The sequence below is a fragment of the Lepisosteus oculatus genome, chromosome 10, assembly GCF_040954835.1.
Source record: "Lepisosteus oculatus isolate fLepOcu1 chromosome 10, fLepOcu1.hap2, whole genome shotgun sequence".
NCBI classification, from domain to species: Eukaryota; Metazoa; Chordata; class Actinopteri; order Semionotiformes; family Lepisosteidae; genus Lepisosteus; species Lepisosteus oculatus.
The window spans coordinates 8,727,187-8,751,537 of NC_090705.1; the positions used below are offsets into that span (position 1 = coordinate 8,727,187).

Genomic DNA, 24,351 nt, shown 5'->3' on the forward strand with positions numbered 1-24,351 from the left:
ACTGTAGTACAAATATGTATATCAGTTGTCCGCAACATGTGCCATGAGTTCTATGTGATTACAAACTATTTCAGTGTGTGACGGGAGAGTAGGTTACAGTGAGGTGCCGCTGGTGTCAGGTAAGCATCCAGAATTTATAGTTTCAGACGTGGAGTTGATATAAAGATTAGGCCCCATGACCTCAATAATCATGGGTGGTGTGGTGGCGCAGTGGTCAGCATTGTTGCCTCACAGTGCTGGGGCCCTGGGTTCAATTCCTGAGGTGCTCTCTGCATGGAGCTCTCACTGTATTTGTGTGGGTTTCATCCCAGTGCTTCATGCTGGTACAGTAAGTAGTCTTCTGGGGAAAACTGGCCTTGGCGTGAGTGTGTGCGTGTCTGTGTGTCTGGATGGTGTCCCACCCAGGGTGTACCCTGCCTTGTGCCCGTTGCTTGCTGGAATAGGCCCAGGCTGTCCCGCCACCCTGTGTGGGACGCAGCGGTCAGAAGATGGATGGATGGACCTCATCAGGCTGCTCTCCCATGACGGCCTGTGCTGTGCTTCCCCGCAGGGTGACGGCAGCAGGGAGCGCCTGTCGGAGCAGCAGTACAGCCGGCTGGTGGAGTACATCACGCGCACCTCGGCCCTCGTCGCGCCCTCCGGCGCCGCCCAGCCCCAGCCCCAGCCCCAGCCCCAGCCGGTAGCGGCTGAGCCCTCCCCGACTATCGTCAAGACCTACACCTACCTGGTGGAGCCTCACTTCGCTCGCGTCTTCGTGAGCAAGTTCACCATGGTAAAGAACAAGGCACTGCGCATAGGCTTCCACTGACTGCCCGAGGCGGCAGAGCTTTCAAATTCAAACACGACACGTGCTGCTTCCTAGGTGGTCTTTCGTGGTTTTTCTAACTGATTCACAAACCTGTTTCCGTGATTGTTTACATGCACACACGTTGTGTTGCACCTTCATTTGGTGAGATCTAACTGCGGGGTTGGACTGCCAGCTCCGGAGATGACTGCCAATGTTTTACTCGCGAGCAGCTGACTTGCAAGATAGGAGGACCCATCCAGAAACCATCACATCTGAACGATGGAGGGACGGCAAGTCTGCATTTAAATGCTGCCAACACCTCCTTGGTCTGGATTCTCAAATATATGTCAGGAAAATGTACTTGTTTGATAAGATAAAGCCAGGTCTTCTCGCTGGTGAAACTTCCTGTTACTGCACACTCCTGCAGTGTTGGCAAAGCTTATTTGAGATTGGGCAGAAACCTTTGATTTTACCATTTAACGCCTACAAGTACTGTTTACCAGTACCTGTTATCATGTGCTAATGCATTTAAATCGGCCACATAATGACTGCTGCAAAGGAAAACCTACTAAATGTGTAATGGAAGTTTCTACCAAACTAATTGCAAATTTAAATTTTATCTGTGCAACACAAGTTCAGCTACCCCGATTCTGTGAAAAGTTAGTTTATACTACAGCACTGAAATACTATAATATTCATCTCAGACTGCTTACTGATATTTGATTACTTTTTATCTCGTCTTTCCTGAAATGTCTAGAACTATCCCGTTTTATGTAAAAAAAATCACATTTTGTAAACCATCTGAGTTTTATTTGCATATGTAAATTCTATAAAGATTATATTAAATATTTAATGCTAATAAAATAAGGTCTCAGAATTTTATTACGATTATGATTTTAGAAGTCATGTCATTTACTTCTCAATGAAATCTGGGAAAATATGGCACAACTCTCTCTGACACACACACAATCTCATCTTACACACCACTGAATTCAGTTTCTCCAAGCTTCGAGATTCATTATTCAATATTTTTAAAGCCATGGTTTTGGAGGAAAGAGACAATTGTTATACCTAGAAAATACCACTACATATCAAACCCAAGAAAAATTGTCACAAGTGTTAATGATGATTACAGTGTGGCATTTTAGAGCCTACTAGTGCTTTATGAGTTTTCCTTAAATTGAAATTTTAAAAGAGCTAATACATGCGTTTGATATAATGGAAAGGCTTTATACAATCCATCTATTAAATGCTAAAGGGTGTTACACTCACCTATGAGTTACAAAATATAAAGCTCACAGATACAGTTGCTGAAAACATTTAAAAGTGAAGTTTTCAAAGTATAAGACAGAAGACCACTTTGTGAAAAATGATAGTTCTCTTTCCAGTTGCAGTCCCTGTGAGGTGTGGATTCAGTCCCTGGTCTTCTTTCTCCTATCCTGGAGGAAATAAAATGCTAGTTAGCATGTGTTTTTAATTCTTTATGAACCAGATAAGTCAGTTGAAACCAAGGAGCCACTGGCCCGGCTGGGATCTGAACCCACAACCCAATGGGCAGCTGTCCAGAGCCCAAACCACTATTCATGTTTGACATAGTTCTTCAGTTTGAGATTAGCAGAAATTAAAGCTCATGCTCAATCTTACAATTAAGAAATACACTGCCTTGTAACTCTTCAAATTTGTGCCTTAGGGTTTCTGTGACTTGGGCATGCAATTACCAGTACAGGACCACTAGACGGAGCTCTAAGCTTAGGTGAAATCTTTTTTTTCCACTTCAGGCAGTGTACAGTATGTCTTAGTTGCTTGTGGCTCTGTAATAAAATATCCAGAGCAGAAGAAACTAACTGTTCTTTAATGCATGTAATTGCCTTTTTGTATATAATTTGTCATTAAAGAGGTATACATTTTAGGCGCATTCATGTAAAAACTAAAATGACTCTATAATTGTAGGATAGCGTTAATGACTTCAGTGAGATGAAGGAAAGCCATGGTAAGGGTTGTCAAACATGTTCAGCCCAAACAAAAAAGAAAACAGGATCTGGATAACGTTTATAGCTTCAAAGGCCTGTCAAAGCCACATACAATCAATCTGGTGTTCACCAGAGCACTAAAAGGAAGTTCAGTCTTTACAAACGCAATCTTTGTTATACAATACCCTTCATACGTTCCTGTCTAAATAATATAGTATAATATACAGAAATGTGGATTATCCGTAACCATGTTGTAGGTGTACCCTGTACTTAAAGCCAAAAGTAGCTCTTATGCTTTATTTTTCCCTTTTACAAACAGTCTGAAGAATTTGGTTTTGCAAGACCATCACCAGGAGAGAATGTTGAGCAAAGAAGCAGCATTGAAGTACTGGAGGTGCATTGATAAAAGTGATTGATGTTGTGGAGATAAACGTTTTTTTTTTGCCCAGTGAGGTTCACAGACTGTGTTTGCGCCAAGAAATGGAAGTAAAATTCCATGGCAATGCTATTGTGTCACTTGCATTCCAGCTGGTCCACTGCTCTGTATCCGAAGCCACCAGCTCTCCAGGAGGCAGACTGGAAGAATGGTGCACTTCTAAATAAAATCACAGTGTGAAAAGAGCAGAGCAACATGGCTTCTGCTAGGGGAATTTACGATGTAACTACTCAGACCTCATCTTTTGGAAGTGGACCTTTTTTTGAGGGGCAGAGAAACAAAACGATACCAAAAGTTTTGCGATTAAACACTCATGTCTCAATTGCCGGACAGCACATTTTCACTAGACAGGTCGGATCAGCACTTCACTTCAGCTGGATACAGGTGACGTCAAATAACATTCCCACGACAGTGAATTCTGGTATCGGTGGCATGCATTACCAGCATTATAAAATGTCAAATAATCTTTTAAAAAACAATGATAATTTTTTTAATTTAAGTATATAAACATAAATTCAATTAATATCTCATAAAAACAACCCTGATGTTCAAAATGTTTCACTCAAATGATTCCACTGCGTTACAGAACTGCCCATCACACCTGCGGACTTTAATGCTTCTCCCTAAGCAGCTGCAGGATGTAACACTTTGTCATTTTCATCCCATACAAAGCAGGTTTTACCTTGAAGGTTAAAATCTTGATTGCTATAATTTCACTCAAGGTTGACATCCTGCCCAGAGCTGTGGGAATGAAGGTCTGGAAGAAAGTGTGAGTGCGATCAGCAGTGGAGGCACTCTGCTAAGCCCTGTAGTTTTCAGTGATTTATGCACTGTGCCTGTTTCCATGTTTCCTATCCCAAACGGATACGGAACTCACCTGGCGATCAGCGAGGAAGGTTCGCAGCTCGGAGGGACAGGACGGAGCGGGGGGTGTGTTTGGTGGTGTCGGACTTGGCGCTGCGGATCGAGGAGGCATCTGAAATGAAACCAGGGGAGACAGTGAGGGGCAGTGTAATGCCCCACGTTGTTACCGACAGCCAGTCTAGTTGCTGCACGAGGAAGGCCCTGAACGATATAGCATGACAGGATGCATGGCACAGAACACATACTCTTAACAGATCTCATTTGGAGGGGGAAAAAACAGCACTTAATTGTAAGTGGAATGTAATCTAGTTATGAAATTTGAAAGAGATATAAAACCCTGCCTAAAGTGTTTACTGCATTTTGAACCTCGGGCGAATTAAGTGGCTTAGAAAAACACCCTGTATTTACTCCCTTTAATTCCTCTTGAGCCGAATTTAAAGCACAAGTAAAAAACTCTCAGTGAGATATGCGAATATGTCATTCTCGGCTTAACTGTGATGATAATATATGGAAACGCTCCGACAGACTGACAGTCCGTAGAATGAAACCGGGGCGACTGCTTGGCCGGTCTGCCAGCATCGCTCTTTGCCTCATGGGTCACACCTGCGTCTGAGGAGAGTGAGGGGGAGGCGGCTCTGCTCTGCACGTCAGCGTAGCGGTGAAGTAGTGCCTCCTCCTGCTCCAGAGCCTCCAGGTACTTGGAGTAAGACCAGGACACCTGAGGAGAGAAACGAGCCTCTTGCTCAGGCTGTGGGGCTGGACAGGTGGAGGAGAGGAAATGGTCAAGAAATCCTCTACCAGCTACTGCACACCAAGACTCTGGACCCATTGATTAGGGTAAGAATACAAGATCATGTCAAACCTGCTGTGTAGCTGGTCACCTACAGTGCCTTCAGAAGTATCACCCCCTTCCAGTGAAATCCCATTAAAAAACACACACATCATTTGTAATTTAACAAAACAGGTCATCTGTGGTAATGGGGGGAATACTTTTGCAGGGTACTCTAAATTAACGTAAGGAGGCAAAATTAAGGACAGCTAGCGCACTGCTTAAAATTACCTGATATTCTGTATTATTAATGGTCTGAACAACAGAGCTACAGCTGCCACATAACTCCAACACACTGCTGGGAAAAGGCCTGATCATGATTCTGGCCTTCGGGAGCAGCTCTATAAGCTTGATGAATGGGCTCAGCTCTCGGAAAGACACAGAGATCTTGGTGTAATTTGTATTGCCTGTTCCAAATGTGTCTCTCTCTTACTTGTTGGATGCGATAGGCTGGAGCCCCATTCTCTCTCCTGGAGTCCCTTCCTTCTTGGCTGCCACTGTAGACACTCTCCTCGTCTCCAAAGAAATCTTCCGCAAAACTTGATTTCCTCTTGGCTTCCTCCTGCTCCTAGTTATTAAATGCAGAAAAAGACCGGTTTAAAGAAAAATGTTTAGTTAAAGGAGACATACTGCACTGACTTCACACTTCTTTTCTGCTTTATGTTCATTATTATTATAACTGAGAGTACATTTGAAATTATTCTAACAGGTGACACTATCAATCATTCTTTTAACCCCCACAAAACCTATTTCTCGTAAAACTTCAAATGTGTTACTTGCTAAATACCTTGTACTATTCCTACTTTTCCTTTGCTGAAGTGAAGTAGAAATGTCCTGTCAAGCACATATATATATAGCTCCTCCTATTCTTTCACTCACCAGACAGCAATCTCACAGCGAGAATTACTTGCACAATACAACGCTATTTGATTTAATCTTTATAAATCAAGAAGGTGTTGTTTTTGCAATGTGTAGAGGATGGCTTCTCCAGTCCCGATTTGCATTAGTATTCTTAACATAATAAACACTATCTGGCGGTGACAGGCTAAGGGTCTTGATATGATCATCTCAGCCAGTTCAAGCTCATTGTCGAAATCACTTGGCACCAGCCTGACTCTAAACCCTGAAACAGGAAGCAGCGGGGGAAGATGGGAAGAGAGAGAGAAACGGGCACAGATGAATGTGTCTGTGTGTCTCACTTTGGCTCGTCTCTCCTCTTCTTTCATCCGGCGCTGCAGCCTCTCTCGCTGCCTCTCCCTCTTCCTCTCCAGCGCCGGGAGAACTGTCTCCTCCTCCAGGTTGCTCCTGAAGGCGCAGAACTGAGGCCACAGCTTGAACAGCACGCTGAACACCGTCATCTGCACAGAGATGCCCAAGGAAAACTCACCAGCTCAGATAAAAGATCAGTATGATGGGAGTATTTCTCCATCCAGCTTTTATTTCTGCCCTAACGCTGCATTATATTACACCCTGCCCATCACCTGCGACCCAGTGTATTATGCTTCTATCATCATCATCATCATCTGCTTTCTGCAGTGGGCTGAGACACAGATGGTGCTTCTGCTCGGGAAGGTCACTTGCGAGAGAACTACAGTCATACCAACATTCCAGGTTGCAGCTTCCGGTATATTCCCTAAGGGCTGGACCGCCATGCCTGACCTGTGCCTCTCTGAAGACGTAGGGCCCCAGCTCCCTCCTGCGCTCCAGGATGGCGTGGGCCTGCTCGGGGGGGATGTCTATCTGCACGGCCGGGGGGATGGAGGAGTTGATGAAGCAGTCGACGATGGTTGTCACCTTGCTCTGGATGGTCGCCTCATCGCAGTGCGAGTGGCACAGGTCCTGAAGGGAGGAACGTGGCCTTTGATCATTTTATTTGAAGCTGCAGCTCAAAAAAACACAGGACCTGGAAAGCAGAACATGAGGTAAGAGGGAGGAAGCCCTACACCCCCCTTTTTCAGATTTTGGGGTTTTAGTTTGACTTGTGGTCTCAACAGAAAAGTGCCTGGTGGAATGGAAGGTGGTCATCCTTCAGTGAAGAGGAAGAAAAGTAATCAAAATCTGGTTTGGGGTTTGGGGCAGAAGAATGTACGAAAAACCTAAGTCAAAAAAGAGGTACCAATGACCAGCTGGGAGAGCACTTTAGCTTTGACACGGAGTTTGAGCTCTTAAATTTCACACCTGTGCTCCTCCATTACTCATACCTGTAGCTCCAAGGATAGGAACAAGGGAACCGCTGTGGGCTTTAATTGTTGTTCAACATTTGTGGGCGAAGTGGCAGAGGACAGAAAGACCTGCATAAATAACCACTTGCTTTTTTTTACACAAATGCAACATTGTAGTGTTCTACTTCTGAGTTCTGGCATTACCAGAAAGCTGCTTGTTCCTGTGAAGTACATGAGTGATGTGAAAAGCAGAGAACCAAGGTAGGACCTTGCCCAGGAGGTGGCACTAGACCCGAACCCAGGACCCAAGGGCTACTGACGTTCAGTTGTGGAAGTTCTGTGGCAAAAACTAGGTGAATAAACAAAACTCAGCTGAATCCTTTTTGTTTACTTTTTTAGTTTACTGAGTTTTATCATAACATTTTCTCTGTTGGTCCTGCTTCCAGTGCGACTTTTAATCCCCTGCCTGCCCTGGTGGATGATAAGACAGCCTCACCTTGTACTTCTGCACCTCCAGCCAGAAAAGCACCCCGTTCTCCAGGTAATCTCCTTTCAGGGAAACAAAGCGCTGGAACTGGCGACAGGTCACGGGGTTCAGCAGGGCCTTCCGGAACGCCAGGATTTCCTTCGAGGACGTCGCCCATTTACTGTCGATATACTGCAGAGATTTGCATGACTTTGTCGGAGCTGGAAAATGTTTCGTTTCGGAAATTAAGACGCTGGCTAAAGGAAAATGACAAAAGTGCTGATGAATACTTATAGGACTGAGAGGCTGAGTTTATTCTCCCGTAAAAAATGGGATGTATTTTCAAGGAAGCTTAATCCACCCAGACAGGTGCGTATACTGTATTGCTCTCCACAGAGAAAATCCATACGTACCAAGGAGAGAAGAGAGGAACTGTTTCTATTCCAGAAACTTACTGAGACCTTTTCGTTTCTTTTAGCACTGTAACACTAGCTAATCCACTCTGAGGTGTCACTGCCAACACTTCCTCTGGAGGGGAAAAGCCTTCTACTAATGTAACCTTGAACATGAACAATGAGGCTCAACAGCTGCTCTTCATCAGCGCATTTAAAATAAATTAACCTCCACTTCCATTTCTTAGCTCTCACATTAAATACGTCTGTAAACGAGCCTTCAGGCGTAATTACAGACACCGAGAGCCCCCAGAAAGACGAGAACTGACCTTCCACACCTCCCTCTTCTTTCTGTGTCTCAGGAAGATCTGGTCCTCAGCAACGTCCTTCATCAGGGCCTGAAGAGAAGGCACACTCAGGCTAGCACCACACCGGCACGGCAAGGCTGACCAGTATTTCAGCTCATGGAAGCGATTCTGCTTTTTATAGGAGCCCAGTTGAAACTGGTGAATGTGCTAGAGACTCACACTGTGAGTGAGCTGGATGCATTCTGATACATTTCCAGGTTGATATCTACTGCTGCTCGTAAGTACAATGAAACCAGGTCAGTCCAAGCCTCTCTTATCATTGCCCTTCTCTGGTTGGTGGTGGGCTTGTTGCCACTCTGCTTTTTCATTCCTTTGATCAAGCTTGCCTAGTTAATTCCCTGCTCGCTGGGCCTCCTTCACTCCGATTCTCCCTGATCACCGGGCTCCCAACGGCGGGACTGCGCCGCGGCCCACGGGCCGTACCTTTGTCCTCTGCCTCTCTGCAAACTGGGGCGTGGCGAGGAAGAGAGGCAGCCACTTCTTCTCCAGGCGCCTCCTCGCGTGCCTCTGCACCTCCACGAGAATCGGGGCGGACAGCCGGTCGTGGAGGATCCGCCCCCAGCCCCCGCCAAGCCGCATCACCTGCCCGCACGCGGGACACGGCGCGTCAGCCCTAGGGAACAGCTGGATCGGGAGTGGTCGTACTCCGGACCCACTGGCAGCCACTAGAGGGCAGCGTAAGGTGCACTCCAGTGCCTTTTGCTAAAAAGTGCTTCTGCATTTCTCAAGAGGTTGCTAGAGAAATCAGCCTCAGATGTCCCTATAAAAGTGTTGAATACTCAACAGAGGCTGTCTATTCAGTTTAGGATAAACTGGTTAATTCTGGTTAAAGTGGAGCTGAAATCAAAAGGGTCTGTGCTGTCACATGCCAAGACTCGAGGACTTGGTAGTAGTTCTACAATGCTGTTCATTTAGGTGTTGGAAGTGCTAAAAGAAATACAATTGCTAAAGAAAAACTGTCCTCTTAAGGTCTAGAGATACATAAGTTCCCTGCAGAGCAGTGTGTGTGTGTTTTGAACCAGGGCACCCTGGGAAAACTCCCCTGAAAACGCCTCTGAGGCCAGCCCATAAACCTGTCAGCATTGTCGAGCTCGGCCTTTCCACACAAAGAAAGCTGGCTGTCGCAGCTCTGTGATTTATAAGGCGACCGTTCTTAACAATTTAGTTTTTTCTAGCTTATTTTTTCCGTCATTAAAACAGGGTTTGTGAGTTAATGGAAATGTTAATCTTCCCTAAGTTTGTGGGGAGAAAAAAAAAAACAAGCTATAACTGAGTTGAGACTCAGGCACGCCATGATCCCGTACCTCCTCCTGCTGGTCCCTGGTTGCCGGGCTGTTGGCCCCAAAGAAGTACTTCTTGTTCAGGTATTTGTTCTTGATGTCTTTGGATTTTTCCTCTCTCTTGGCTTTGTCCTTGTGAGGCATCCTTCTGAACTGCTCAATGTCCAGCCAGCACAGCAGGTCCATACTGCAAGTGATTCAGCAGGCAAATTAACCTCAGCTCCGCTTGGAGGGATGTTGCCTTAGCAAAATGGTGCGATTTCAGGTTCAAAGGTTTGTTGCAATCAATACAGTACAATATAGTACATTATTAATTGTATAAAATATGATTTACATTTATTAATTGATTAACGATTAATTAATTATACAAAATTAGTGTATACATACAGTGCTAAAAAAACCCTTGTGAACCTCCTGGGTTGTTCCATATTTTCTGATAAACTGTCTAGCTTGTCTAGAAATGTCTAGCTGTCACTGCTTCTGAGGAATTCAAATATAACTATCCCAAGTCCAAATGTTAAATTTTGGTTCATCCAACTATTAACTAACTAAAATATATTTTAATATCTTATATATTTGATCAGGCTATTTTCATCATTTCTCAAGACTTTCATGAAGGTCTTATTACATTTTAGATCTATAATATACAGTACAAGAATATGGACGAGCCCGGGAAAGGCTCATTAACGTTCTCGCAGACCAGTTCAGCATTCATAAAATATATCAAATGCCATTTACATCTTGAGAGTTCACTTCCCAGAAAAAAACATTTTCAGTTCACAGAGTCTCAAACAGTGAGTGGAGGCTGATCTGTACACTTAGCTACAGATGGGTTTACAGGCCGGTTAACACAGAGGATCAGACGGGCATTTTCAGGTTTACTGTAGTTAATTAAGTTCTTGGTAAATCATGACCGTTTTCATCAACACAGAGAAACGGGATAAAAAGACTTACAGGGAGGAAGCAGAAGAGAGACAGAGAGTCAGACCGAAGAAACGCCAGTTTGTGCCAGTCAAGAAGACCTTTTTCTGACCAGATTCTGGCTAAATATAATGAACCTTGTTTAAGAGATCGTACCACTCGTTATTTTAGGACATTCTGATACTGGTGAAACCCTTAGGCTAAAAACATTCTCTCCTAATTGGTGATACATTTTTAGGCAGGCAGATTTTTTTCAATTTTAGACATCCAGGGAATAGGCAGGGTAATTAAGCGCTGGGTCATATTGTTTTATTTCAGACGCAAGGTCTCTTGCTGGCCTGCCAAGGCATTATACAGTGTTTCAGGTTACAGAGCTAGTATTCTGGGTTTTCTGGGTCCATAGAGCATTGGCCTCTGACACACCCTGGTTTCTACATAGCTTAACATCTATGCGTCTGATTTATCTGAATTTGGACTGATTTAAATGTATTTCCCGCTCTCTATCTGTGGGGAGAGAAAGGTCCGTCTGACCTGGCAAAGTGCTCCTCCAGAAAGGTGCGGAAGTGCTCCAGTTCCAGCCGGCGGCGCAGCAGGGTGCCCAGGCTGTAGCCGCGGAAATCCTCCGGAACCAAGTCCCACAGCTCTGGCTCTCTGGCGACCTCCGGTGGTGGGGATGAGGGATTGCGATCGGGCACGTTCTAAATGAGGACAAGATACGCATGTTAATTTCGACAGAAGAGTAACTTCCTCACACAGAAGAGAAATGGATTTCCTCTCTTTAAGCACACAGCTGAGGAATTATCAGCCAGTTCTGCTTCCCAGCTTCTCCTCGCTAGCCATGCCATGATTTAGGCTTGAGCAGTGACACACCTCGATCCCTTATTGGAGTAAATAAATTATCCTTACACTTATATAGCGCTTTTCTGGACACTCCACTCAAAGCACTTTACAGGCAATGGGGAATCCCACTAACACCACCAATGAGCAGCACCCACCTGGACGATGCACCGGCAGCCATAGTGCGCACAGTACGCTCACCACTCATCAGCTCTCAGTGGGGAGGAGAACAGAGTAATGAGGCCGGTTCAGAGATGGGGGTTATTAGGAGGCCATAATTTGTAAAGGCCAATGGGAAATTTGGCCAGTACTCCAGGCTAACACCCCTAAGGAGGTTAACACTCTTTCTGAGGGAGCAGAAAAATACACAAGGCTTGTGTGGTTAAACACATTACAGTTACTGAGTATTTTAATCACAGCCTTACCTCATTCGCTCTGCGCAGCATGTTTTCATGTAGGGCCTTCAGCTCTCTGTAATGGACCGAGTCCAGCTGACGAATCTCCTCTACTATTTCCACCTGGGGGCAAATAGCCAAGCACAAATAAATCCTTGCATTTTTATTGCACTTTTAATCTCAAAGGGTCCCAAAGCACTAAACATAGAGGACCCACTTCACCCACCAGTGAAGTGCAGCCCCCACCTGGGAGATGCCATAACAGCTGTTCTGCACCAGCAATGTAGCCATTCTTCAATCACTTGTACTAGTCTCATAGGATAATTTGGCAGTATTCAGGAATAGGTTGTTCCCACTTGAGTGCAACAGGAATACATGTAAGATTCACAATGCCCATTTTTGAATAAATAAAGTGTTCGTGTCATTTGCTGGGAAACCTTGTGCATTTATTGGTATAAAGCTGTCTTCATACAGGGCACAACAATCCCCATAGGAAATGGAAACTCGATTCTGCTGTGAGTCTAACGTCCAGGTGTCAGACTTGTTGAATCAGTATGGGTTAAGGAAAAGGAACTATTGAGAGCATTTATTATTAAATGTATTAACACAAACCAGACTTTACTGTAACACTGCATGAAGACAGCAGTGGTGCACACATCTTGACAGCATGTGTTTATGCAGGAGGTCTGTGCCCTCTCTCAGGTGTGGGGGCTGATTATGTTCACTTTAATCTGGACCTCGGGTCAGGCTGTGGACCTTGGGGTGTCATAGAGGGACCTGGGCTGTTCGGTCAACCTTACCACCTGTTATCAGGACAGGGTTTCGTACCTTGTGGTAAGCAGCCATGTCGCAGGTGGTCATCCGTGTCCAGGGCTCCAGAAGCAACGTGAGGACGTGCTCCTCCGCAGGATCAAATAGCTCCTCAAAGGGTGGGTCCAGCCTCGCGCATATCTGCCTTCTGCTGTCCCCACTGACACCGGTATCCTCCGGCGCTCCAAAGCATATGTATGTAGAATACAAGAACTAAAACAAGAGTGTTCAAGGCACACAGAGCAATATTACATCTTCGTGTTACAATCTACTGTTTTCCTCTACCCTTTATGCATGCTAACATGTAGTCTACTGGCCTCAATCCAATGCACAGAGAGGGCTTCAGGTCAGAATTGTGAAAGGCATGAGTCACGGGCGTTTCAGGTTTTTACTAAATGGCCTGACTTAGTGGAAAGAGTTTGTTGTTACAAATCACTTGCTCGGTGGAGGACCAGTTTGGCAGACACCCGTAGGTCAATCATACGGGGCACCGCCACTCATAAAGAGGTGCAGATTTCTCACACCCGCCCATGCCAGTCGGTTTTCTCACGCGAATCACTTGTAAAACACTTCATTTAGTCACCCACTTTCCCAGCTCTGCTCGCCAGCACAGCTAATATTTAAATAAAATTACTATCTTACTTCAGCTGTTGATCCACTCTCACACCAATAAAATAAATCTTAACTTTGTTCTCAAGCTAGGCTTGTCCCTTACAATAATTATACTTTACAAGGCATTTTTACCTGCCTGTAAATGGTGGAAAAAATGCTGTTTAGTTTTTTTTTGCAAAACAATTAGACATCAGTTTTGTTTTTTTTTACGATTTGACGTGATGCTTCTCACGCCGAGAACACAAAATCTGTCCCTGCATTTCTTTGGTTTAAAAAAAAAAATGCTTTGCAATTCCTGGCCTCCTGATTTCAAGCACTTTGTTTTCTGTCTCCACACACATGCGCATGGAACACCCCAGTGCTTACGTGGGCTTGCCGCTGCAGTCTGTAGGGATCGAGACCCTCCTGGTAGAACAGTCTGTGGTACTCCTGAAGGTCAAACCAGAAATGAATGCCGTTCTTCCAGAGCTGGAAAAGACACTGTGGAATGGGCTCGGGGAACTCAAGGCGAATCCCCAGTTCCTCAAAATACTGAAGCAGGATGGTCCTGTCAACCATCACATTTCTTGAAAACTCAAGCTGCAAAAGATTTTTTACACTGGTTTTTCTTCCAGGAGATGTAAAATAAAAGGCAAAAATGCTTTGCAGCTACCTTGGGTATTGCTGGACATTATCTAGACATACAGTGTGCTGCGAAGCCTGTTCAGCCTATGCATTATTTTTGTTTTATTTTTTTTCTGCTCAGCCCATGTCAGCTTGGCAACAGTACCTTGTTCCCGGAGAGCTCACAGAAGTTTGTGAAGCAGTGGCCAGCCCTGCGCTCGTGGTGCAGGGCCTGCAGCATTCTCTCCATCCTCCTTCCTCCCAGTACAGGGCTACAGCTCCTGACAGCCTAGACAACAGACAGAAGCCCCTGAGACAGGCCACAAACAGGAGGAAGCTGTTTGGCCCATCCAGACTGTTTGCTAGCTATGGTTCAGTGATCCGAGGATCCCATCCAGCTGCTCCTTGCAAGAAGCCAGGGTATCAGCTTCAACAACAGGGCTGGGTAGCTTGTTCATACACTTCTCTCTGGACACAGAACTGTTTTTGCTTTTAAACACACTTCCACGTGGTTTCCACTTGTGCCCTCACGTTTATGGTTCACTGTTCAATCTGAAGTGGTCTTTCCTCTTTCCTCTGCACTACACAGGAGCACTATCTTGGCAAGACCACACACAGCCATTAATTTATTTAAGGGTGTGGTGTAATATGGGCTACCACAGGACTGGTTATAAAGTGTCGAGAATGGGCAGGATGTAAGTTAAGATACTATTTAGGTGGCAGGAGAGTGTTACTTTTGATCCATTAACAGATAAAACTTGAATTCTACAGTATCTGCTGTCTAAATCTGGATACTACTGCAAAAGAAATAATTCATCACACTGGAGTTTCTCAGGTTTATATCGGTTAAGAGCAAAACTGTCCTCAATTTAAGAAGTGACGCTGCTGCAAAGGTAGCCTGAAAAGGATAAGCGGTCTTACACAAACTGCAAAATGGTTTTGTGGAGGGATGACTTACACCGTGCTGGCCTGAGAAGGGCTCTGCTTGTCCTGCGGTGCCCTGTGAGCAGGGGCTGTCTGACCAGGAGGAAGAGGTGCTGCTTGCAGAGAGGACCCTGGGCCTGATGACAGGACACGGTGTCACACGAGCACTCCAGCTGAAGTACCCAAAACTTTCTGCCTTGTCCTCCACTCTAAATTCAGGCGAGCTACAACTCAAAAGAGTAGTCTGTAGGAAATGGGCAAGATCTCCTTTTCTATTTTTTTTTCAATTTGAAATCCCCAGTTACATTGCCATTTCATACTCTTTGAGTGTGGGATCAGCAATTGATTCTTGAACGTGCTTGGTTTTACCATTTTACACAGTGATGTCTCTGAGGTGCCCGAGAGGAGTGCCAAATCTGAGAGCTCCCGACCTCAGGGGTCACCACTGCCCAGCCGGCCGAGGGTACCCTTGCCAAAATCACACCCATCAAACTCTGGTGCCAGTCCCCTGTATAGGTGGCAGCAATGGGGAGATCCCAGTTACAGTCAACTGGATCTGTACTGTAGGACTCAAGCCACACTGTGGGCAAATTTACAGGATAAGCCAGCTGTGAGATACCAGAGTTTTTCCCAAGGGGAGACTTGCCTTGGCTCTAATTGGGTTGAATGAGTTTCCACAGCTTTTCAAAAGTGCCCTCAAGTTTGCTTACTTTACGGTTTTACTCTGCAATCCTTTCTCAATTCATCACCGCCCTGCTGGGTAGCTGGTAAGACTCCCTTGTTCTGAATCAGGTACCGTTTTATGCGTTTTCTAGCTGATAAATATCACATTTCCCGTCTCCTGACCTCCTCCTGGGCGTTCCAGCCAGCGTGGGAGCAGTTTTACTGGGCACAGGCCCAAGGGAGCTCAGTCTGGGCTGCAAAGAGGCAGGTAGCATTATCCTGGGCTTCGGAGACACAAGCTCAGATCGACTGCACCTCACTGAGGACCTCGCTGGGTTGGGCTTCTAACACACAACACAGAAAGACAGCGCAGTTGTTATAGGCTGTAAAGTTCATTCTCAGCTATCTGTACCTACAATCTTTTGGATTTGTTTTTTTACTTTGTAACTTATTAAAAAGGATCAGAATTAATAAAAAAAAACTTGGTCACATAACAAAGAAAAGGCATGAAGGAGACATGAAGAAAGCCAGTGAGACATGGCAAAAGACCCTTACAAAACAGAAGCATTTTATACTTTGATTGTGAAGAAATGACCTTCCTGCTGCAATATTTCACTCAGTTTTTACTGCTTGGTAAAAAAAATAGTAAATATCTCCTCAGTAATACTATTTTAACAATGCACAAATAGCTCACTGATTGGTGGCCACACAGTTTGAAAAGCTACAATTGGCAAAAGTCACCCGTCCTTAATTGCACATTTAAGGTGCACATTCAAAGTTTCACTGCTCTGGCACTGCCATCCTTGTCTTCCTAATTAGAACGACTGCTCTTAACACGGCTTTCTTGTAGCACAGGAAACTGCTGATAGAATCAGTTTAAATGCTTGTCCAATCACCAGCAGTAGTCCCACCCTTCACCGACTGGCCTTAGCCCAGGGAGTGAGCAGTCCTGGTCCTGGAGAGTCGGAGCGTCTGCTGGCTTTCATCCCAATTCGGCTCTTAACGAGCTCCATCAGCTCAGTAACGCTCTTAATGGGACCAGTTTAACCAGCCCTTCAGACGCTGCTGCTTTTAAGAGACCTAGAAACCCTGCAGACACACCACCCCTCCAGGAGCAGGACTGACCGCCCCTGCCTTGGGCCACTGGAGTGATGCCGGCTGAGCGTCCTGATGGTCAGCGCCGGTCTCCCGACGGGGTCCCAGCGGGTGTGGCGCACCTGAGGACCGATCCTGGGCACACAGGACTTGGGCCTGAGAGGCAGCAGGGTGACGGTCCGTGGGTGGGGGTCAATATTCAAGGGGGGTCGCAACTGACGTTCTCGCCACAGCCTGAGCTTGGCGGCCACCTTTTCTCTAGGAGATGCGTGAGCCAAACAAAACCTCGGGCCCCTGGGACAGACAAAAAATTAAGACTGATATCAGAGTAACACGTTGTAAAGCACTTAAAAACCACCAAAAGGCCCCAGAGCAATGCGATCAGCATCCTAACATGCTTCCTAGTTACCAGCTCTCAGTTACACTGGTGGTAAGAGATACCATATAGCTAACATTGCAAATAATGGAACCAGTGGACAAGGCTTTTCTCACCAGTATAGTAGCAAAGGCTCAGTGATCTTGGGCTGGATTTGCTGCAGGTGCTTCTCCATCCAGCAGGAAGCCTGTGACAGGGCCAGTCGGGACAATAGCTCTGTGTTCAGGTAACTCTGCCCGCTGCTTAGCATGTATCGGCTCCTCATGCGATAAAGATGTCTGTTTTTTTTCGGGAAAGACACGAAGCGAGAAACCTGCAGATTAACACAGCGTCAGACTGCAAAGACAGAGTTTTGAAGATGCTGTGGTTTAAAATCTGAGCCCCTGAGCTAGGAGAGTTAGCAGCTAATTTAACACACAAATCTTGAACAGTAAAAGCAAAGGCGGATGTAGGTTTGCAAGTTGAAATAAAGACACAGACGTTGCTCGGTAAAATAACGAAGAATACCTGTTTCTCTTCTCTGTATCCATAATGATCTTTAGCCTTTCAATGTCCATCCACAGACTCAAGTGCTTCTCCCCAGGGGTTCCCTGTAAAAAAGTCTTGAATTGCTCCAGGCCCTTTCCGCAGCTGAAGACATGGCGACGGAGGTCACTGCCCTCCTCTTCTGCCCCATCCTCTGACTCTGATGTCTTACTACACACCTCCAGCCTGTCCTTTTCAGGGGCTGGGGGATCCTCACTCGGGAGCAATCCCTGCTGCCCCGGTGCATCACTGGCTTCTCCTGCTGCGCCCTCCTGGACTGTCGGCCCTTTGAGGTCCATGTCTTCCTGTCCCGCTGCGTCTGTCCTGCTCAGTAAAGCCCTGGACAGCTCCGAGACCGTGTTTTTCAGCACCCTGTCGACCAAAGAAGAGGCTATGTCCTCTAAAGTGCTCAGGTTCCAGGTTCCAGCTTCGGAGGGGCTACCATCCGAGTCCCTAGATGGCGTTTCCATAAGCTGGGCCTCCTCCCCGTCTTCGAGGCCCCAGGTCTCCACCTCCTCCTCCCCCTCCTTGTCGCACTCGATCCCGCTCTCCCAGGAGCAGTCCAGCAGCACCGTGGAGGGGCTGTGGGAGGGCGAGTCCGGGACGCAGGCAAAGCAGCTGTCGTCCACACTTTTCGGCCTCCCGTCGGCCACAGTGAGGGGATGAACTCTCTTCCTGCCGCGGCTGAAATGTGGTCCTGGGCCATTCTCTACATCCAGACCGGCGGCGAGCCCTTCTGCTGTTCCTACTCCCCAAAGCACAAAGAATGAACAGTTGACTATTGTCTTCATAAAGCCTAATAAGCTAAGGCAGTCCACTGGCTATGGTGTAAAGAGCTTATCGCCATCCATTATCGGGTTCCAAGTTGATTCAGTGTGGGTTAATCTGGGACTTACTTTTTTTACTTCTAATTTATTTGTCCCTGTCCCTTGGAAGAGACTTTACACAGGTAAGGGTCATGACAATTTTTGAGTTTATCTCAGATATATAAGATGCAAAGTGCTGACAGAGTCACAAACAGTGCCTTGACCTCTGTCTACATACTGGCATCCAAGCCATTCACATATTATCTGAACCTCAATCAGGAGTTATTCCCTTGGCTACTGCCCCCTACAGAAAGGATTAAATTCAAACCCCCGTCTTCACATCTTTCTTCACTACCCTGGGAATAGACAAATGGGATAAAAATGTGATTTTAATGGAAGCAGGATACCCAGGTCCCACACACCCTTACAAAATCAAATTCACTCGAAACGGTCCAACTGATACATTTTCCACTGTGTGACAGTCTGTTATTTCTTTCGTTAACAGCTTACATTTCATTGCTGTTTTATTGTGCCCATTTTGTTTAGTGATATTAATCAGAAAGTATAAACCACCAGTGACTCAACAGTAGTAAAAACTCTATTCCTGTTATATGAGAAATATCTGCAGACATTTCTGATACATAGTTCACACCCTAGACTCTCTAATTTGCTGTGGATAAAATACAGCAGAATGAACCACAGAAAAACCACATCGTTTTGCACAGCCTGACATCTATAATCTCACTGGAATTGCATGTATACTGAAATTATTAATTCGTATTTAGAACTAAGTCAGAAAACACTAAATGTCAAGACAAATGTCTCATTCCACAGACTGAAACCAGGTTCATTGATTGTCTTTTTTTAAAACATCGCCAATTATCATCAGAAGTCTAAGCTTAGCATACAGAAAGAGAGGTTACAAGAGCAGGCCTTTCAGCCCATCTAACCCCCTTGACTAAATGGTCCCAGGATCTCATCCAGCTGTTTTCTGAAATAAGCCAGGGTATTGGCTTCAACAGCATGGCTCAGTAGCTTGATAGATACTCCCACTGAAAATTAAACAAACTTCCATCCAAAATCAGACACAATAGTCACTTTTCAAAATATTAGCATGACTTTTTTCTGACACTTGGACCACATTAATAATCCATCTTTTGCAAAAAAAAAAAACAGCTTCCCCTCCAGATGATCCTGTTCAGCCCGGAGAACACAAGCCCTGCCCACATGTCTGTCTAATTCCTGGATCTCATTCTGAGTCTATATCTACAGCAAATCCAATAAAACGGTCTGAGAGTTTACCCAGAAATCTCAGGCGGCCTGTAAACCCTCTCTGACTCACATTAGCCAGGCCCAGCTCCCAGGCCACCTTCCAGCTCCTCTTGCTTGGTCTCTGGCTCACATGACTCCTTTTTCTTCTTTACTCCTAACTCCTCTGTCTGCTTCTTCCTGCCTTATGAGATTTACTTTTTCCGCTCTACAAAAAAAATCGTCTTGAAAGTGGCGACGGCCCTCTCTCGAGCACGGTGTTCGCAAATTACCACACTTTGCCTCGCTACGGTAAACCTGTGGTGGTGAAGTTTCTGCTGTACAAGCTAATGTGTCCGGTAGAATCTGCCTCACAGGAATTTGGACAAGAATCACGATACAACTACAGAACGAGGAGAGTTACACTCCTGTGTTAAAAGGATAAAGATCTCTAGGAACGGTGCTGAGATGAAGGTCTGAGCACTGCTGCAGTAAGCAACACCACTGGAGACCTGCTGTTTGAACGAAAGCTATGACAAGTCTTCCTCGCTGTGGCGTAAAGCCTACCCAAGCTGCTCACAGCACTTGTGCTGGCTGTAGTGCCCCGACAGGACAGGCCTTCCCCAGAAGCGCACAGGGGCACTGGCAGAGATGGTGTGCTGATCAGCGTTTGGCTCTGTTTGGCCAGCGTGAACCACTCTTTGTTCTCTGCAATCGAAGCCTGGAAATTATAAAAGAGAAAGAGCATCCGATATTAAACACTTCCAAGTGCTCAAATTAGTGTTTTTTTTTTTTTTAGCCAAGACAAGTTAAAAGGCTTGTTTCAGGGGGATCAGAGATCTGCTGCAGCTACCAAAAGGGATGATATCTCTGTGATACAGGCTTATGCGTACAGTAGATGCTCCCTCCGAGCAATTTCCATGCTAAACTGGAATATCTGTGGTCCGTCTGAGAAATGCTACTTATATTCTTGCCAGTTTGGTTTGGCACTGTATGTTCGGTCTGGCTGCTGAGTAAAATATATGTCTATGCCTTTTTCTTAGATAAGTATTAATACCGTGGGTATTACCACATGATTATTATATCGGGTTTTTTATGTTTTTCCAGGAACCCCACCTCTACTGGGTTTTTACCTCTTCTCCAGTGTAGTGTGTTTACTGAGCTTAGTGCTCACCTTGAAGAGCTCAGACAATGCATCAGCTCTTGTGTTGACCAGTTAGCTCTGTTCATTTCTCTCCTGTTCTTTTCTTCCAGGAGCATGTTTCCAAGCTGGCGACTCAACCTTAGCAGAGCTTGAAGCAGGAAACTCACCTGACCCAGCGAGACATAGAACATCGTCATGATTGTCTCATTTTCATCTTCTGCTGGGGCAGGAGCGCTCACTTCTCCAGTCGTCCTCCAGGGACGATAGGCTGGGTCTACCTGTAGCTTCAGACCTAGGCTGCTTTCATCTAACTGAGACAGCAGTTTAGCCATCCTGTGGAATCAAATGAAACAAAGAGTAAGTGTCTTTTTGATTACCCTCTTTTCTACCTTCACACTAGAATAAACCAGTTAAACACTGACTTTAGTTTTTGTTATTTTATGTAGAAAGCACATGCAGCACAACAGTGTGGCCAACAGGAAACTGTTGCTCAGAAAATCAGCTCAGCACAAGGAAGAACATCTTATTCTGTGTCCTAAAATGGATTCGCTTTTAGTTTCTTTTTGTGGCCCCTTGTCCTTGTGTCACCATTGACCGTGTAAAAGTCCACTGAGGATTTTACATGATGGGCCCAAATGTCATCTCGGATATAAGATATGCATAAAAACATGACCATGATATAAAAACATCATAATATTTCACAAGGGTAGAAAGAAAATACTTCCCAGAGAGAAAGAAAAGAGATAAAAACAGCTAGCATTTAAAATGACAAATAACATATTATATTCTCTCAGCCCACCACAACTGAGATAGTACCTGTATTCAAAGTAGCAGTCACTCTGCAGGAATAAAGGGAGTCTCTCCTTCTGTATCCACTGGATGCCTTGTTCTCTGTCCAAGCACTGCAAAAGCAGTGGTGTTATTAATTACTAAGACTTCTAACAATCTACTCAAGGAAACCTCTGCTGGAAAAATTGCCAGCGTCAGTGACTGTCCTTTGCCCGTGTGAACTGCAGAATGTGAGCTCAATCCTTTCTCCTGCAGCGATGCTCTTCTTAGGAAAAACAGAATGGGCTGACAAACTCACTCCTGAGGGCTCTTCATTAATTAGAGACGAGTGGTAATACATACCTTCTCCATCACCTTTCGTTGCAAAAGAAGACATATCTTACCATAACGCTGTAGCTGTTATCAATTATATTTCCCCAGGGCTGTGAGGGCTTGGCACAGGCACAATGGCATGATCCATTTGTCCTGCCATCATATCTGGGCTGTGGGGACTTGTATGTTGATAGCAAAGCTTTTATCTGATTAGTCAGCACTTCTGCAGCATCAGTGACAACTTCAAAGCCTCCGGTGTCTTTATTAAATTTTATAGCTTCTGGGAAAGTCTGTTGGGAAAAAAAAGGAAAGATTTAAATAATGTCTTCCCAGAAATATAGAGGAGACAAATGACGTGCCAAAAGATTCTGGGCGTGTACCGTATAATACAGATTCGCACTGACAATGACAAGTAAACTTTGGCTGTCTGAACAGAAATTCACATTTAAGAGTAAGCAAAATGCTTTTTATGAGAAACAAATTTGAGCCTAATGGTGCCAGCAAATGTCTGCTTTTCCTTTTAAATAAATACGCACTGGATTAGAGTAGATAGTCTGGAAATCCTTGCTCACATCAAAATGATTGTGAAGTGAAATGTTTCATTATTTGCGTGTAGTACATTACAGACTATATGATCTCATTTCCATTACTTATAACAGTTTAAATGGCACATGAAATTGACCAGCTTTGATGATTTTTATCTGTTTCTACTCAGCACTGTTAATTCTAATGATAAAAGTGATGATCATAACAAAATGCCTAAAGATTTAATCCACTCAGGGTCTGCCATAGGTAACTAAGGGGTTATAATGTTGATAAACTAACAAAGGAAAATATACAAATGTTGTACCATCTATGTGATTGTTTCTCTTGTAATAATTCAAATTATTGAGACAGAAACTTTGTTTAAAAAAAATGAATCCGCGCATCGTTTTTGTGTGGTTCAGCTTTTAGGTTGTCTAATGTGTGAACTCGTCAATACTCCATCGCCTATCTTTCAGACTGTTTCAAGCTCTTTCCTTACCGGAAGACCCAAGAATTCGTTAAAATAATGCACAAGCAGGTCATCCGTGGCCAAGTTATCCTCCTGAAATAAATAAAATCAGGACTTGTTAGACGAGGGTTTCGAACCGGTTTCATTAGCTGCACAGAACAGCGAAAATGTTCACATCTTTCCCAGATTATTTTAATTTACAATTACTACAAATCTATACACCCCATAAAACAAGATCCTTTCTGGCGCAAACAGAAAGACGAAAGGTTGAAACAGCTATCCTAGGCAACAGTCCATAGAGAGGTGTCACTGTCAGGCACATCGCTGCGGAAAATACACTAGTGTGCGCTGTAGGGCCCGTCTTTCCCAGTGTCTGTGAAAAGATTAAACCGATAAGACTTTTCAATGTATCATAGGTCCTTTTTTCAACTGATCATTAAATTCCGTTCAATATTTTTAATACATCCTAATTAATCCCTTAATACATGTAATAAATTAAATCAATGAATACATGTGCCGGTGGTGAACTTTGATTTATTCCTGCAGTGAATTTTAAAGCCAACAAGCACTGGTCTTGCGTATTTGCAAACCCTTCCACAGCCTTCAATAATTGTTATTTAAGTTTGAGCGTCAATCCGAATGTAAGAAATAATTTACTTTCTTTGCTTTAGCTTCCTGGTTCTATATGGTGTGAATTATGTCCGCTGCTTGTAGTGTATCTGCTGTAAAGACACTTTTTGCGTCCGGAAAACATTATATGAATACATATGAAATTCCACATTAATTACAATGTAGTGTTGTTTAAAAAAAAAACTCCTTTGACATTTTATTCCCAATTGTAGTACATCTATTATAACCTACAGTGTATAGGGATCTAGACCTGCGTGTATATATATAGGTTAAATCTGGAGCAACTAGTGCGACACAACTTTCATAAAATAAAACTCACAACAGTAAATGGCGTTTTGCAATACTCACAAAATTGTCTTTTGATATATCTGGAGGATCTGAAAAATAAAATAAGTATTGATGGGAGTCTTTAAGGAAAACAATTTGGAGAGAATGTTTATTATTATTATTATTATTATTATTATTATTATTATTATTATTATTATTATTATTATTATTTAACGGCGATAGGCGCGTTGCCCACGCTTCACCTCTAAACTGAACTCTCTATATATAATAATGTCGTCTTTTTGTTCCTCACCCACAGTTAATATCTTCCCCAACATGTTCAGCAACACCGAGAGCAGTAGTAATTTCACTGGCCAGTGGCTCCGCGTTCAAGACAGAAACAAGACGGTTTCTGGTCTGGAAACGAAGGCTCAAGTGGGAGACGAGCTCCAGCGCCGTCTCTCCGCGGGACTCGCTGCGGCTGTCCTGTCGCTGAAGCGCCGAGACGGTGCCAACCAGCCCTCCTTTCCTAAAATCCCCCAAATCTCGGCCCGCAACATCAACCCCCGACTCCCGGTGCGAACGGGGTTGCTAGGGAGCCGCTCGTGTACAGCACCGTGGCAACGGCAGTGCGCGCGCAATCCGGCGCGGTCACGCCAACCCCGGTCCCTGGCCAGAAGGGTTTAGCCGCGCGCGAAACCTTTAGACTCGAGAACGCTCAGCCCCCAAGAGCCTCTTGAGGAAACAACAACAATAATAAAAATTGTGAAGCAGAACTATTTATATCAAATAAAAATCAAAGCTGTTTTAGGTTAAATATTTTAAACGGTGGGAACCATTAGACCT

The 24,351-nt window shown here is 44.7% G+C and overlaps 3 protein-coding genes across 8 annotated transcripts in view; 2 read left to right on the forward strand and 1 right to left on the reverse strand.

Moving 5' to 3' along the window:
• The window catches only part of LOC102694431 (intermembrane lipid transfer protein VPS13B), a 325,472-nt gene extending 323,816 nt beyond the window's left edge, over nt 1-1,656 (forward strand). For all 3 annotated transcript variants that reach the window (XM_006636105.3, XM_015357899.2, XM_015357901.2), the window contains one exon: nt 551-1,656. In XM_006636105.3, the coding sequence (XP_006636168.2) occupies nt 551-808 (258 nt within the window). In that variant the 3' untranslated portion in view covers nt 809-1,656. The remainder of the gene's footprint in view (nt 1-550) is intronic.
• The window catches only part of polr2k (RNA polymerase II, I and III subunit K), a 138,618-nt gene that overhangs the window by 101,601 nt on the left and 12,666 nt on the right, over nt 1-24,351 (forward strand). The window lies entirely within an intron of this gene.
• On the reverse strand, nt 1,576-23,943 carry LOC102694235 (regulator of G-protein signaling 22). Of its 4 annotated transcripts, none has more exons than XM_069194837.1 (27): nt 23,819-23,943; nt 23,587-23,615; nt 22,639-22,701; nt 21,686-21,904; nt 21,330-21,415; nt 20,681-20,846; nt 19,937-20,090; nt 17,298-18,060; nt 16,907-17,068; nt 16,537-16,708; nt 15,503-15,663; nt 14,691-14,793; nt 13,899-14,021; nt 13,496-13,597; nt 12,536-12,730; nt 11,738-11,830; nt 11,007-11,173; nt 9,579-9,741; nt 8,698-8,856; nt 8,236-8,304; nt 7,545-7,706; nt 6,546-6,725; nt 6,086-6,244; nt 5,320-5,454; nt 4,661-4,775; nt 4,071-4,169; nt 1,576-2,221 (listed from the first exon to the last, which is right to left on the reverse strand). In XM_069194837.1, exons 1-26 carry the CDS (start codon nt 23,841-23,843, stop codon nt 4,078-4,080), a joined length of 4,017 nt encoding a protein of 1,338 aa, XP_069050938.1. In that variant the 5' UTR covers nt 23,844-23,943; the 3' UTR covers nt 1,576-2,221; nt 4,071-4,077. The 4 variants fall into 4 exon arrangements, with proteins under 4 accessions (XP_069050938.1, XP_069050937.1, XP_069050939.1 ...); XM_069194836.1 differs by having other exon boundaries at nt 1,576-2,226; XM_069194838.1 differs by lacking the exon at nt 1,576-2,221 and adding an exon at nt 3,755-3,950.

Excerpts from the sequence above, each read along its gene's own strand:
- LOC102694235 (XM_069194837.1), bottom strand. The coding sequence starts at position 23,843 with ATGTTGGGGAAGATATTAACTGTGG. Across the intron at positions 20,847-21,329 it reads GACTGCTACTTTGAATACAG|GATGGCTAAACTGCTGTCTC; the intron begins GTACTATCTCAG and ends TTGATTCCACAG. Across the intron at positions 14,022-14,690 it reads CCTTCTCAGGCCAGCACGGT|GCTGTCAGGAGCTGTAGCCC; the intron begins GTAAGTCATCCC and ends TCTGTTGTCTAG.